At 42.8% G+C, this 14,940-nt stretch overlaps 1 protein-coding gene across 3 annotated transcripts in view; it reads right to left on the bottom strand.

The window, feature by feature from the left end:
* Positions 1-471: 471 nt before the first annotated feature.
* The window catches only part of LOC122541761 (melanopsin-A), a 77,014-nt gene continuing 62,545 nt past the window's right edge, over positions 472-14,940 (bottom strand). For 2 of the 3 annotated variants that reach the window (XM_087982665.1, XM_043678707.2), the window contains exons 9-11: positions 12,383-12,535; positions 10,623-10,694; positions 472-1,768 (exon numbers count right to left, since the gene is read on the bottom strand). In XM_087982665.1, coding sequence (XP_087838791.1) covers positions 1,577-1,768; positions 10,623-10,694; positions 12,383-12,535 — 417 coding nt within the window. In that variant the 3' untranslated portion in view covers positions 472-1,576. The remainder of the gene's footprint in view (positions 1,769-10,622; positions 10,695-12,382; positions 12,536-14,940) is intronic. The other variant, XM_043678708.2, reaches the window with a different exon arrangement.

The following is a 14,940-nucleotide window of genomic DNA, read 5'->3' on the forward strand; positions in this document are numbered from 1 at the left end:
ATTCATGAACACACGCTGCAGCACCGAAAGCTAAAAGGGACAATTTCCTGGTGGCCAGAGCCCTGCCTATATGCCTCATGGCTGTGATCTAAGACAAAAGATATCATCTTTGTTTAGCCCCCAGAATGGGTGTCATGGTGGCTCAGTGGTCAGCGCTGCTGCCTCACAGTGCTAGGCATCTGGGTTCAATTCCACCCTCGGGTGACTGTGTGGAATTTGAATAATCTCCCTGTGTCTGCATGGGCTTCTTTCAGGTGCTCTGGTTTCTTCCTACAGAACAAAGATGTGTAGGATAGATGAATTGGCCATGCTAAGTTGCCCAATGGTGTCTGGGAATGAGTCGGTTAGCCATGGGAAAGGTGGGGCTAACAGGGGATGTGAGTCTGGTAGGATGATTAGTGTGGAGACTTGATGGGCTGAACAGCCTGCTTCAACACTGTAAGGATTCTACAAACTGATGTCAAAAACACACAGAGCAAGGGAAATGTTCCACGAATACCACTTTAATGTATTGTAGCATCTTATTACAGTCATCCTAATGAGCATTTCAACTGACACAGGACCCAATAAATTAAACATTGGAATAATGAGAAAAATGCTGCTGTTTAAATTGAGTTATTTATGATTTTAAAATATGCAAAACAGGTTATGGATGTTTTTATTTTCTAAATGGACCAATCTTATTTTTCCACAATATTTTAAAATATCTGCGAACTGATGAATTGCTTGTTCAAATACGTTGCCAAACATTCAGAGATTAGGATCCTCACTGTTATTGCATTAGTACAGTAATTTATTGTTTACTTGCTGGATGAATGATTCCACATGATCCATTTATAATTGGCTCAGGAGATCTAAGGATTCGTCATTAGGCTTGAGTGGATTGGGAGCAGGGTGCTGCCAGCATTGCCTGACTTTCTGAATGCACCATTTTATGTGCTTTTTCTCCATCTTGCAATCTCAATATATTCAAATCAACACTAGCCACACCATCTCCTATTTTACTCCTCTCCAAAGAAACTGGAAGTTCACAGCTCCTGAAATTTGACCTTCCTCCTACAATCTATGAAACCCAAACTTGGCCTTGACTTATGGTATAACCTTTTGATTTATCCAATTCTTCTCCCTGACCTTTGTCCTGCCCTTCACCTACCACTTCACTTGGGTTCTCAAGTAAATCATAAACTTATTGGTTCAGGACAGTGTAACCTATGTAGGCACCTCACTTTTTGTTCATATTTTAGGAGATGAACTGTTTAGCTTTGGGTTATGTAACTAATAGGCTCAAAGCTATACATTGAACATCGAGTACACTGCCCTACAGAAACTGTCCTGATTTTATGTCTTTTGTAAAGACTCTGGTGGCTTTTTGTACTGGTAACTTGAATGGGTTAACAGTTCCATTGGCAACTGCAGCAAAAAAACATTTGGATAGATACATGAATAGGATAGGTTTGGAGGGATATGGACCAGGTGCAGGCAGGTAAAACTAGTTTAGTTTGGGATTATGTTTGGCATGGACTGGTTGGACCGAACTGTTTCCGCGCTGTTGGGCTTTGTGACTCTAACTTGACTGTCACTGGCTTGGAAGCACGGATTGCTGGTTCCCATGAATACCCATTTCATACATGGGATTGAAGCTGGCTACTGAAGATTGGCTGCTGCCAGGGCTGCTGGTGTGAGTGATGACGATGCTGGGGATCTGGGCAGCCTGCACCAATGCAACATCCACCTTCTTCAGTCCAACACCATCCAGATTTCCGACCACCTGGACAAGACAATGAATCAAGCACGAGAATTTGGTCAGCGTTTCGTTGCTGGTCAAGAATGATCCAATTCAAACAGTAAAAATGCTCTGCCTTGAAGAGGTGTGATACATTCTTCATTCGATGCCCATTCCTTCATATGAACAATTCGAAAGTGCAATAGGTGTTAAAGAGACAATGTTATTTGATAGAAACCCTTTCCAAGTTACTCTAGGAGAGCCCAAATACATACTAATTCCACAACTGGCACGCCATGGATTTATTTTTATTCGCTCTTGGGATATGGGCATCACTGGCTAGGGCAGCATTTATTACCTAATTTAATCTCTAATTGCTCTTGACAAAAGAGGTGGTGAGCTGCCTTCTTGAACCGCTGCAGACCTTTTGAAATTGGTACACCTACAATACTGTTCGGGAGAAAGTTCCAGGGCTTTGGCTCAGTGACATTGAAGTAATGACAATGTACAGTATTTCCAAGGCAGGATGGTAAGTAGCTTGGAGGGAAAATTGCAGGTGGTGTTGTTCCCCTTGTCGTTCTAGGTGGCAGTGGTAACTTAAAGGTTTGGAAGGTGCTGCCGAAGGAACCTGAGTAAAGGTTTGCAGTGCATCTTGTAGACAGTACTTACTTGATTTATTTATTGTCAGGTGTATTGTTATGAAGGTGTAGAAGTGTACTGTACCTTTAAGAGAGTGAAGGACTTGGCAAGCACATTCACTGCTGGAGAATTTACAATGTAACATTTGGTTCAGAACAGATAGCACTGGCTGAGTTGCTATGAGACAAAAACAAATTTAAATTTGGTCAATCGGTTAAATTATACCCCGAAAGCACCAAATTCCAATCAAGTTTGAATTAAGTATATTGACAATCTTAAAAGCCAATGACACAATCCGATGCTTTGGGGGTATAAGACCGGGAAAAATTGAATAGTTGAGAGGAGAACTGCTGAGCTACCAACATGTAAAGACTGCCTGAAAAATAGCTCTCTTAAAGGTACAGTAACTTGCGAAGCAGAATCCCCAAGAAGAAAAGAAGAAAGAAATTCAGAGACGAACCAAAAGCTGTATTGATTTTGAGATAAGAAGTTTTGCTTTGTAAATCTTAATTGGGAGTTTAACGGACTAGTATTATAGAAGGGAAGGTAAAAGATAGGTTAGAGGAAGGGGTTGTAAATAGTTGTTAGTTAATTATTCTCTGTTATACTTTAAGAAATAAAGTTGTTAATTTTTATTTTAACTAATTCTTGGCCTATCAAATTCTCACAGATCACTGCAACGGGATAAATCTTTTCCATGTTGCTGGTTTTAAATTAGCAGAGGGGTTTACCCCATTTTGTAACAGTATCCTATTACATATACAGTGAAAAGTGAACATTATTACTACTGAAAGTCAGTATTGGAGGGAGTGAATGTTTGTGAGTGTGGTGCCAATCAAGTGGGCTGCTTTGTCCTCTGTGGTGTCAAGCTTCTTGAGCATTATTGTAGCTGCAATCATTCAGGCAAGTGGGGAGTATTCCATCCCACTCCTGACATGCGTCCTGTGGACAGACTTTTTTGGGGAGGCAGGAGGTGAGTTACTCACTACAGGCTTCCTTGCCTCTGACTTGCTCTTATAGCCACAATATTTATAACTAATCCATTCAATTTTTAGTCAATTGTTACACCCAGAATGTTGATAGTGAGGGATTCAGTGATGGAGAAAGCTTTGAATTCCAAGGGGCAATGGTTAGATTCTTTCTTGTTGGAAAAAGGTATTGCCTGGCACTTATGTGACCAAACGTTAATTGCCACTTATTAGATCAAACCTGGATATTGTCCAGGTCCTTTTGCATTTAGATATGGACTGCTTCAGTATTTGAGGAGTGGAATACAGGGTTAACAGTAGGGTTCTTAGTAAGGTGGAGGAACAGAGGGATCTTAGGGTCTATGTTCATAGCTCTTTGAAAGTTGCCACTCAGGTGGATAGAGCTTGTAAGAAGGCCTATGGTGTATTAGCATTCATTAGCAAAGGGATTGAATTCAAGAGTCGTGAGGTGATGTTGCAGGTGTACAGGACCTTGGTAAGGCCACATTTGGAGTACTGTGTGCAGTTCTGGTCGCCTCATTTTAGGAAAGATGTGGAAGCTTTGGAGAGGGTGCAGAGGAGATTTACCAGGACGTTGCCTGGAATGGATAATAGGTCATACGAGGATAAGTTGAGAGTGCTAGGCCTTTTCTCATTGGAAAGGCGAAGGATGAGGGGTGACTTGATAGAAGTTTATAAGATGATCAGGGGAATAGATAGAGTAGACAGTCAGAGACTTTTTCCCCGGGTACAACAGAGTGTTACAAGGGGACATAAATTTAAGGTGAAGGTATAGGGGGGATGTCAGGGGTTGGTTCTTTACCCAGAGTGGTGGGGGCATGGAATACGCTGCCTGTGGGAATGGCAGAGTCAGAAACATTGGTGACCTTTAAGTGGCAATTGGATAGGTACATGGATAGGTGCTTAAGCTAGGACAAATGTTCGGCACAACATCGTGGGCCGAAGGGCCTGTTCTGTGCTGTATTGTTCTATGTTCTATGAGCCATGAATGGTGCTGAACATTGTGCAAACGTTGGCAAACATCTCCACTTTTGACCTAATGGAGGGAAGGTCATTGATGAAACAGCTGAAGATGACACTACCCTGAGGAGCTCCAGCAGAGATATCCTGGAGCTGAGATGACTGGCCTTTAACAACTACATCCATTTTCCTATATGCCAGATACTACACTAGCCAGCAGACAGGTTCCCCTGATTCCTATTGATTCTAGAGTTGCTATGAGGTTCTTATACCACACATGGTCAAAAACAACTTTGATGTCAAGGCTATCAGTTTTGCCTCACCTCTGGTTTTCAGCTCCATGCTTGAACCAAGACTATAATGAGGACAGGAGCTGGGTAGACCTGCCAGAAACCAAACTGGGTGTCACTGAGCAGATTATTACTGACCAGGTGGTGCTTGATCACATTATTGACAATTCCTTCCATCACTCTACTAGTGACCAAGAGTAGACTGATGGGGCAGTAATTGGCCTGGTTGGATTTGTCCAGTTTTTTGTGTACAGGACATACCTGTGGTGAATTTCCACATTGTCAGGTAGCTGTACGTGAACAACTTTGCTACAGGGCACAGCGTACTGTGGAGAGCAAACCTTCTGTAATATTGTCAGAGTGCTTGATGCAGTGAATGTGGCTTAAAAGTTGAATCATCACAGAATCCCTACAGTGTGGAAACAGGCCATTTGAACCAACATGTCCACACCCATCTTCCGAAGAGTAACCCACCCAGACCCATTTCTCTACCCTATTACTCTACTTTTACCCCTGACTAGAGATTTGTACCCCAGGGATGTGTAGGTTAGGTGCATTAGTTAGGGGTAAATGTGGAGCATTAGGGGATTGGGTCTGGGTGGGTTACTCTTTGGAGGGTCGGTGTGGGCTTGTTGGGCCAAATGGTCTGTTTCCACACTGTAGTGATTCTAGGATATTATGACTAATGCACCTAACCTACACATCCCTGAAAACTATGGGCAATTTAGCATGGCCAATTCACCTAACCTGCACATCTTTGGATTGCAGGAGGAAACTGGCACTCTTAGAGGAAACCCATGCAGACACAGGGAGAACGCACAAACTCCACACAGACAGTCGCCCAAGGCTGTAATCAAACCTGGATACCTGGTGCTGTGAGGCAGCAGTGCTAACCACTGAGCCACTGTGCCACACTGAAGCAACTCCCTAAGGCTTTTCAGCAAAACCTCCATCATGAGAACCTAAGATAACTTAATTATTTTATTAATTGAAGGGATGTGGGTGTCATTGGCTAGGCCAGCATTTATTGCCATCCCTAATTGCCTAGAGGGCAGTTTAAGAGTCAACCACATCGCTGTGAGTCTGGAGTTAGGTGAAGGGCAGAGTAGGTGAGAATGGCAGATTTCCATTCCAAAAGGGCACTAATGAACCATAGAACATAGAACATAGAAAAATACAGCGCAGTACAGGCCCTTTGGCCCTCGATGCTGCGCTGATCCAAGCCCACCTAACCGACACAAGCCCACGATCCTCCATATGCCTATCCAATGCCCGTTTAAATGCCCATAAAGAGGGAGAGTCCACCACTGCTACTGGCAGGGCATTCCATGAACTCACGACTCGCTGAGTAAAGAATCTACCCCTAACATCTGTCCTATACCTACCACTCCTTAATTTAAAGCTATGCCCCCTCGTAATAGCTGACTCCATGGTCAACCCTATCTAAATCCCTAATCATCTTGTACACCTCTACCAAGTCACCCCTAAACCTTCTTTTCTCCAATGAAAACAGCCCCAAGTGCCTCAGCCTTTCCTCGTACGATCTTCCTACCATACCAGGCAACATCCTAGTAAACCTTCTCTGCACCCTTCCAGTGCCTCCACATCCTTCCTATAGTATGGCGACCAAAACTGCACACAATACTCCAGATGCGGCCGCACCAGAGTCTTATACAACTGCAACATGATCTCAGGACTCCGGAACTCAATTCCTCTACCAATAAAAGCCAGTATGCCATATGCCTTCTTCATCGCACTATTTACCTGGGTGGCAACTTTCAGAGATCTGTGTACATGGACACCAAGATCCCTCTGCTCATCCACACTACCAAGTATCCGACCATTAGCCCCAGTACCCCATCTTTTTGTTACTCCTGCCAAAGTGAATCACCTCACACTTACCTACATTGAACTCCATTTGCCATCTTTCTGCCCAGCTCTGCAGCTTATCTATATCCCGCTGTAACCTGACACATCCTTCCTCACTGTCAACAACTCCACCGACTTTCGTATCATCCGCAAACTTGCTCACCCAACCTTCTAGCCCCTCCTCCAGATCCTTGCGGAACACCGCTAGTAACTGCACTCCAAGATGAACCTTTACCATCAACTACTACCCTCTGTCTTCTTCCAGCCAGCCAATTCCTAATCCAAACCTCCAACTCACCCTCAATGCCATACCTCCGTATTTTTTGAAGTAGCCTACTATGGGGAACCTTATCAAACGCATTACTAAAATCCATATACACCACATCTACCGCTTTACCCTCGTCTACCTCCTTAGTCACCTTTTCAAAGAATTCAATAAGGTTTGTGAGGCACGACCTGCCCTTCACAAAATCATGCTGACTATCCTTGATCACATTATTCCTATCCAGATGTTCATAAATCCTATCCCTTACAATTCTCTCTAAGACTTTGCCCACAACAGAAGTGAGACTCACCGGCCTATAGTTACTAGCGTTATCCCTACTCCCCTTCTTGAACAAGGGAACCACATTTGCTATCCTCCAGTCTTCTGGCACTATTCCTGTAGACAACGAGGACATAAAAATCAAGGCCAATGGCTCTGCAATCTCCTCCCTTGCTTCCCAGAGAATCCTAGGATAAATGTCATCAGGCCCAGGGGACTTATCTATTTTCACCCTTTCCAGAATTTCCAACACCTCTTCCCTACATACCTCAAAGCCGTCCATTCTAATTAATTGTGACTCAGTATTCACATCGGCAACAACGTCCTGTTCCTGAGTGAATACTGACGAAAAGTATTCATTCAGTGTCTCCCCAATCTCCTCAGCCTCCACACGCAACTTCCCACTACTATCCTTGACTGGACCTATTCCTACCCTAGTCATTCTTTTATTCCTGACATACCTATAGAAAGCCTTTGGGTTATCCCTAATCCTGACAATTGGCAATGGCTACCTGATCATCATCAGACTCTTGTTTCCAAGATTATTATGGAATTCAAATTCCACTGTCTGCTGGTCCCCAGAAAATTTCCTGCATTTCTGGATGAATAGTTTGGCAATAATACCCACCTGGGTCATTGCCTAAGAGGTGCAAGAGTATGCCATTTGGCCCCAAATGCCTGCTTTCAATATTCAATACATGGCTAATCTTCTTGTAATCACTTTCTCACCACTTCCACTATTTCTTGGTTCACCGAGAGACCAAAAATCTGTATATCTTAAATATGCTCAATAATAGGGCATTCACAAAAGGATAGAACATTCACAGCTTTGGGGTAGAGCATTCCAAAGATTCACAAACTCTGAAATGATGACTATTTTATCCTCATTTTGGTCCTAAACGACTGAGCACGTCATCCTGAGATTGAGCCTGTGATCTAATTTTCTCACGCAGAGACAACAACGTCTCAATATCTACACCTACAAGGACAGGGACAGCAGGAACACCCCTGAGGCATCCTTCCAAGTCACCCCCCCTACAACTACTTGGAGAGGTTTCACTGTTCTTTCAATGTTGTTGAGTCAATTTGTGTCTAACCGATTCACCAATCTGGCTGCAGAAGTTGAAGAGGGGACTCCATTATTGCCTTCTTGAGGGCAATAATATACCACTGATGCTCACATTCCAAAACTGAAATATTAAAAAATGCCATCATTTTAAAATAGTGACATCCAAAACTGCTGCTGATTCCCAAATTCCCAGTTCTTGTTTCTGTTCCAAGTTCTGAAAGTCACATTACAAATCTCTAGGTGTGAATATCAAATTGAATGTAGTTAAAAAGTCTGCCTGTAATCTTTACTGTACCAGTTGGATGTCTACTGAACATAACACTGGGACAGAGACAAGCACCAAAATCTAACAGCAGCAAGTAGTATAGCTCTGTTTTATGTCATTGCCTGGGATTTTCCAAGACACAGTAAGTTACATTGGACGGCTTGGTGCACTTCAAAGTGGTCTGCATTATCACTCCTACATCATAGATGCACAAGCCCCTGAACATGCTCTGTAGTGGCTAATCGATATAAATAATTGGACTCAGTTCAATGTAAGATATTGAACAGAGGAATGTCACCCAGATAATATTTGTCAGTGAATATCCAAAACACAAGTTTCTGGATTAATAACTTGCCACTTATGTGTGTTATATTTCTCTGTTGGTATTAATGAAGAATTACCACCTGTGGTTTTCTTATGAATAATCAACTAGTAACATTTGCACAAATCCCATGACACCAGCTGTTAATGACTCAAAGTACCATTTTAGCACCATCACCCATTTGAGCATGTTGTGATTTAAAAGTTCCAAAGCATTCAACAGAAGAATAAACAATGCAGTTGTAAATATTTTATTTTCACCATCAGTGTTCGAGGGATATTTAAAGAAACCAGCGTGTGCAGAACAGTAATGTCCCCTCAGTTGGCACACCAAGATGTCACAGGGTGTGTATTCATTGTGTAGATTGCACCACCAACATTTCTGTCATTTAATCCCTTGCCCCCTCTTCTACCCTTCTCTGTTGTTCTTTATCCCAGACTCTCAGAGGCTGGAACCTGTGCAAAATCTCTCAAAGATTTTGCAGATGATACGAAGATAGGTGGAGTTGTGGACAGTGAGGAGGGCTGTTGTCGGCTGCAGAGGGACTTAGATATGATGCAGAGCTGGGCTGAGGAGTGGCAGATGGAGTTCAACCCTGCTAAGTGTGAGGTTGTCCATTTTGGAAGAACAAATAAGAATGCGGAATACAGGGTTAATGGTAGGGTTCTTAGTCAGCTGGAGGAACAGAGGGATCTTGGGGTCTATGTACATAGATCTTTGAAGGTTGCCACTCAGGTGGATAGAGTTTATAAGAAGGCCTACGGAGTATTATCGTTCATTAGCAGAGGGATTGAATTCAAGAGTCGTGAAGTGATGTTGCAGCTGTACAGGACTTTGGTTAGGCCACAGTTGGAGTACTGTGTGCAGTTCTGGTCGCCTCACTTTAGGAAAGATGTGGAAGCTTTGGAGAGGGTGCAGAGAAGATTTACCAGGATGTTGCCTGGAATGGAGAGGAAGTCGTACGAGGATAGGTTGAGAGTTCTCGGCCTTTTCTCGTTGGAACGGCGAAGGATGAGGGGTGACTTGATAGAGGTTTATAAGATGATCAGAGGAATAGATAGAGTAGACAGTCAGAAACTTTTTCCCCGGGTACAACAGAGTGTTACAAGGGGACATAAATTTAAGGTGAAGGGTGGAAGGTATAGGGGAGATGTCAGGGGTGGGTTCTTTACCCAGAGAGTGGTGGGGGCATGGAATGCGCTGCCCGTGGGAGTGGTAGAGTCGGAATCATTGGCGACCTTTAAGCGGCATTTGGATAGGTACATGGATGGGTACTTAATCTAGGTTAGAAGATCGGCACAACATCGTGGGCCGAAGGGCCTGTTCTGTGCTGTATTGTTCTATGTTCTATGTTCTATTACATGCCAAAGAATCTCTGACATGAAATGTAGCTTGCTGTTATAATTTTAACCTGTACTTGTAAGTGTAGCAAAGTGTGCAGTAGTATACAAAAAGTGTCCATGTGTGTTAGTGACTGAGTTTATGTGATGCAAACACTTAAGTATCATACAAAATTCACGATGTTGGTTATAGCAAGTATATCAATGGTTTGAACACAGCAGTGATACATACACAATGATCTTTGTCTCAATCAGTGAAAATTAGAGGGATATTTAAAGAAACCAGCTTGTGCAGAACAGTAATTTCCCCTCATTTGGCACACCGAGATGTCACAGGTTGTGTATCCATTGTGTAGATTGCATTTTGTAGAGTGAAAGTAAGACTTTCAGTCCAATTTTGAAATAAATGACCACAAAGTTAAAGCAACACATACTGATATCTAACCAACATATATGCTGACGTCTAACCAACATATATACTGAAGCCTGACCAACATATATACTGAAGTCTGACCAACATATATACTGAAGTCTGACCAAGCAATGGAACTCCTTTGTTGTTGGAACACTCATGTTTTGCTCACTTGCCTAATGGAATATGCTGGTATCTACCTTGGCAGTGAGTCCCCCATCACTCCTAGGACTCCCTTCAATCATCGAGATGTTTGTCATGTTAAACGATGTCTGAAATGAAAGCAATTCAGATTGTGGAAATGAGCAAATATTGTCTTCATGAATCATAAGAAATTCCAGATCCTTTCTTCCCTAAGAAACTACTATAAATCTTCATTCCAATGCCATGCTATATCTTTCTTTCAGTCCAACACCTTATTTTTTTTCTGCTAAACTTATGTTGTTAGCTATCATTGCTTCTGCACTGTATATTCCAGTCTTAGCTTGGCTTTTGCTTTCCTCTGTTCTATCTTGAGCTGTCATGACACTCAGCAGTTGAAACTAGTCATCTGGCAATTTATTCTGAGACCTTTATTTCATATGTTCCGAAAAAGCAGAAAAAGCCTGATGGTAAATGTGCTGGGGTTCTGTTTAAGATGCAAAATCTTCCCCTTTCACCTTTCCTTCTACTTCCCAGTTATTTACTTGACAATAAGAAACTCTCCCATTCGATTCTCAGGATGTCTCTCCATTTCTTCTTGAAGACATACAGCATGATCCAGAGAAGTGAACTCAGTTAGTTAAACTTCCATGACATCTATGTGAACAGTCCAGTTTGCCTGACTGACTGACTGATTTGGGTTGGAATGTGAGACCCCACATCAAAGCCACCTGGCTCTGGTACAAACGTTACATTCTCCTGTTTCCCATGATACCCACTGCCAGAATTAAGGCAGAAAACTGGCAGAATCCCTGTGAAATTTCAGGGCTCGCTAAGCTTTTGGCACAGATCCAAAGATAAAATGTACTTTTCCACAGAGGTAATTCCTACACCTAGTATTCCAGTTTCTTGCATTGTTTATTGAGATTCCAAATCTCTATAAGATGCTTCCTTTCAGGTTTCATGCTTAGGGCATCATTTAGGCCTTGACCAATAGTGTGAAGTAATCCATAGGGTCAGCTGCCTATTGTGTACTGTTCCTGAAAATTGGGAGTGATGTGGATTGGTTGGCTGATTGGATATTGTCTGTGTCACACCACTCGGGAAAGTCTAAATTGCCCAGTTATGCGCCACGCAACAGGGGTGGAATTGGTCTTTGGCAATAGCACAAGAAAGGCTTGCAACTAATCAATAGCTGATTCAACTACTCATCACACCCACATCTGTTTTTCATTGATATGAAAATATTGTCAACACTGAACATTCAACAGCATCTTCCAAACCCCTGACCCCTATCATCTAGAAGAGAGAAGGCAGCAGATACATGGGAAAACCACCCACTGTGAACTCCCCTCTGACTTGGAAACATACTGCTGTTCCTTCTGCATTGCTGGCTCAAAATCCTGGAAGTCCCTTCCCAACCTGACTGTGTATGTCCCTGCATCATATGGACTGCAGTGATTCAAGAAGGCAGCTCACCACCACCATCTCAAGGGATGGACAATAAATGCTGGCCCAGCCGGGGACACTCACATTCCATGAATGAATAATAAAAGAATTTTTAAAAATTCAAACCAATATAAGTGTCAGGGAGAAGAGGACTGAAGTCCATAAAAAATAGTTGAAATATATCCTCATTTTATAATCTTTGGTGGAAAGAAGAGGGTATGGTCAAAGATCTACTGTTGATTCACTCAGTCTGGCTGATGCTTCTGACAGACACCAATTTCACTCAGTAAGTCCATGTCGGAACCTTTCCCAAAGATCTCATAGCTTACGTCATTTTGCTTAGTTGCTGCTATTTGAAGTGAGCAATTACCTTCTCAAAGATACCCGAGTCATTGTTTTTCAATTTCGATTTCTCCTTGGTGTCACTTTGCTCAGTTGTATCTTTGCTGAATTCACAGGAAACGGTTCTGCTGACAGGTCTCGAATTTACAATGGAAATGTCAACCTCATTGTCAGTCCAGCCCTAGAATGGGAAGGTAGATAAAAGTTAAGGATTGTTTAATACCCTGAATACAGAGACACTGATAATCTTTGAACCAGTTTTCTCTTCGCATCACTTAAAGCGACAAATAATGATTTTGTAGAAGTAATATTACTCGACCAATAACCCAGCAACCCACATCCTGTGGATAGGGGTGCAGATCCCCTGTGGTATGTGGTGGAGTTTATATTCAATCAATAAATCTGGAATATGAAGCTCGTCCCAGCAATGAGGACCAGGAAGCTGTCACTGATTTTTGTTTTTTAGGAAAACTAATTTAATTCATTAATGACCTTTAGGGAGGGAAATCGGCCATCCTTACCTGGTCTGGCCTACACATCGCTCCAGACCCACAGCAATGTAGGTGACTCTTAATTGCCCCCTTGAAATGGCCAAGGAAACCACTCAGTTCAAAGTAATTAGGTACGGACATCAAATGTAGGCCTTACCAGAGATGTCCACATCCCATGAAAAAATAAAGAACAGTAAATTAGGCTTCAAGGCGCGATTGGTGCAATTGTAATGAAATCCCCAAAGGCATAAAATTATTCAGTTTGTACTGCTGGTCATATCTGGTGTTGGGGAGAGTGTATGTACTTGAATGGTTTTAGGAGAAGGCAGATTGTAACATCAATCAGTTGGGAGATAAATTAGACACACATTTTTCAAGCATGGAGTGCTCTGTTTTGCCCTAATCAACCAGGACCAAATGTGCACCAGGCTGCATGAGGATTCCCACACCATACAGTCATTTAAAGAGCTAGCTTTAGCTACTGACGTGGCGAAGGTCATGAAGGTACAGCAGCTTGGTTTTGGACGCCTCTTGGCAAACAGCAAAGACAGACAATTTGGTCACACAATTGTTGAAGAGATAAGCTCAGTGTTGTGTCAATGCCTCTGACTGTCCACAGAAAGCCCTGGCCACTACAGGTTTTCAGACAGTACACACAGGTTTTTAGGCTGTTCACAGGTTTATAGACAGTACACACAGATTTTTAGATTGTTCACAGGTTTATAGACAGTACACATGGATTTTAGACTGTTCACAGGTTTATAGATGGTACACACAAATATTTAGACTGTTCACAGTTTCTTAGACTACACACAGCTCTTTAGAATGTGCACAGATCATCCCTCACAAAGCAGCAACGCTTGAGGTGATTCAACAAGGTGGTGGTCATGTATGTATCCTTGCTTTAAACTATATGCAGGAAGACTACATGCAAGCTCAGATCTGAAAAGGAGAATTCTGATTGAAACCACCATCAGCCATTTCCATGGAGGTCATTGAGGCCCTGGTTGACCCCCAGAGACCCTGTTTAGGACTGCTGACCCAGACGCAAGACTGCCTGGTGGTCATGAATGGCTTTGTACCTCAACACAGCAATCACATCTACTGCTGGCATGCACCTCGAGCCACTTCTTGCTGAAGGCATGACAGGACCACACACAAGGAATATAGCCGAGCCAGGCTGAGATTGATAACCCACCTGAATGACCCAATTTAAGGTGTTGCCAAAATCTGGGGTCATAGATGGTAGGAAGCCATCGCCCTCAAGGATATCATGACTGCAGTTAGGAGGTGTGAGCTGGCTGGTCATGGGATGATGTGCAGACAATTCATTACCAGAGTCATCAGATAGCAGTAAGCTCTTGATCGTGAGATCTCACAAAGCAACTGGTGTTATGTCAATGTGTGATTGCTTAGCAAGTTAATAAAAGGCTAGCACATGAAGTGAAAACTGGATCTAAAGTTTATTGCATGCTGTTGACAAGTATGAAGTATGGACCTCAGATGGTTATGTCCCCTATTGCTTCTGTCTGATCTCTTCCATTTCATGCCCGCTTGTCCTGCAAGAGAAGGAAAAGCATAATGGTGATTCTCTGATGCTGTGTCTGAGTAATGGGCCTGCTATAGAGGAATTGCTTGAGATAGCTGGAGACTGGGAATGGTGGGTGTGAAGTTGGCATGTTTGGAAGATATATGAGGGTGAGGTGGAGTAACAGAATAATTGGAACTGCTTGCTGTTGGGTGAGTGAGATGTTTCTGGTGCACCATGAAAAGTTGGTGGTGCAATGGATAATCAATGTCCTCTGAAGACATACTCAGTGACCTTGACCACCCACGTGAAGCCACTAAACTGTTTCCAGCACTGCAACCAGATCTTTGAAGCAGACACCATGGTTTAACTTCCCTGGCTAACGTTTGGAGAGCATCTTTTAATAGTGTCCTTACTTCTTTCTACAACGGCACAGAAACATGGCCGCTCTCCTTCTCTCTTCCTCCATGATCAAGATCTCCAGTTCAACATCCATGAGCTAAGGAAGTTTTTCTCTCTGCCCTGGAGGTCCATTTTCTTTGTTCCTAATTGTTGACAATTGCAGTA

The sequence above is a fragment of the Chiloscyllium plagiosum genome, unplaced genomic scaffold, assembly GCF_037043375.1.
Source record: "Chiloscyllium plagiosum isolate Xiang-an unplaced genomic scaffold, Cpla_swu_hap1 HiC_scaffold_43, whole genome shotgun sequence".
In the NCBI taxonomy this organism is placed as follows: domain Eukaryota; kingdom Metazoa; phylum Chordata; class Chondrichthyes; order Orectolobiformes; family Hemiscylliidae; genus Chiloscyllium; species Chiloscyllium plagiosum.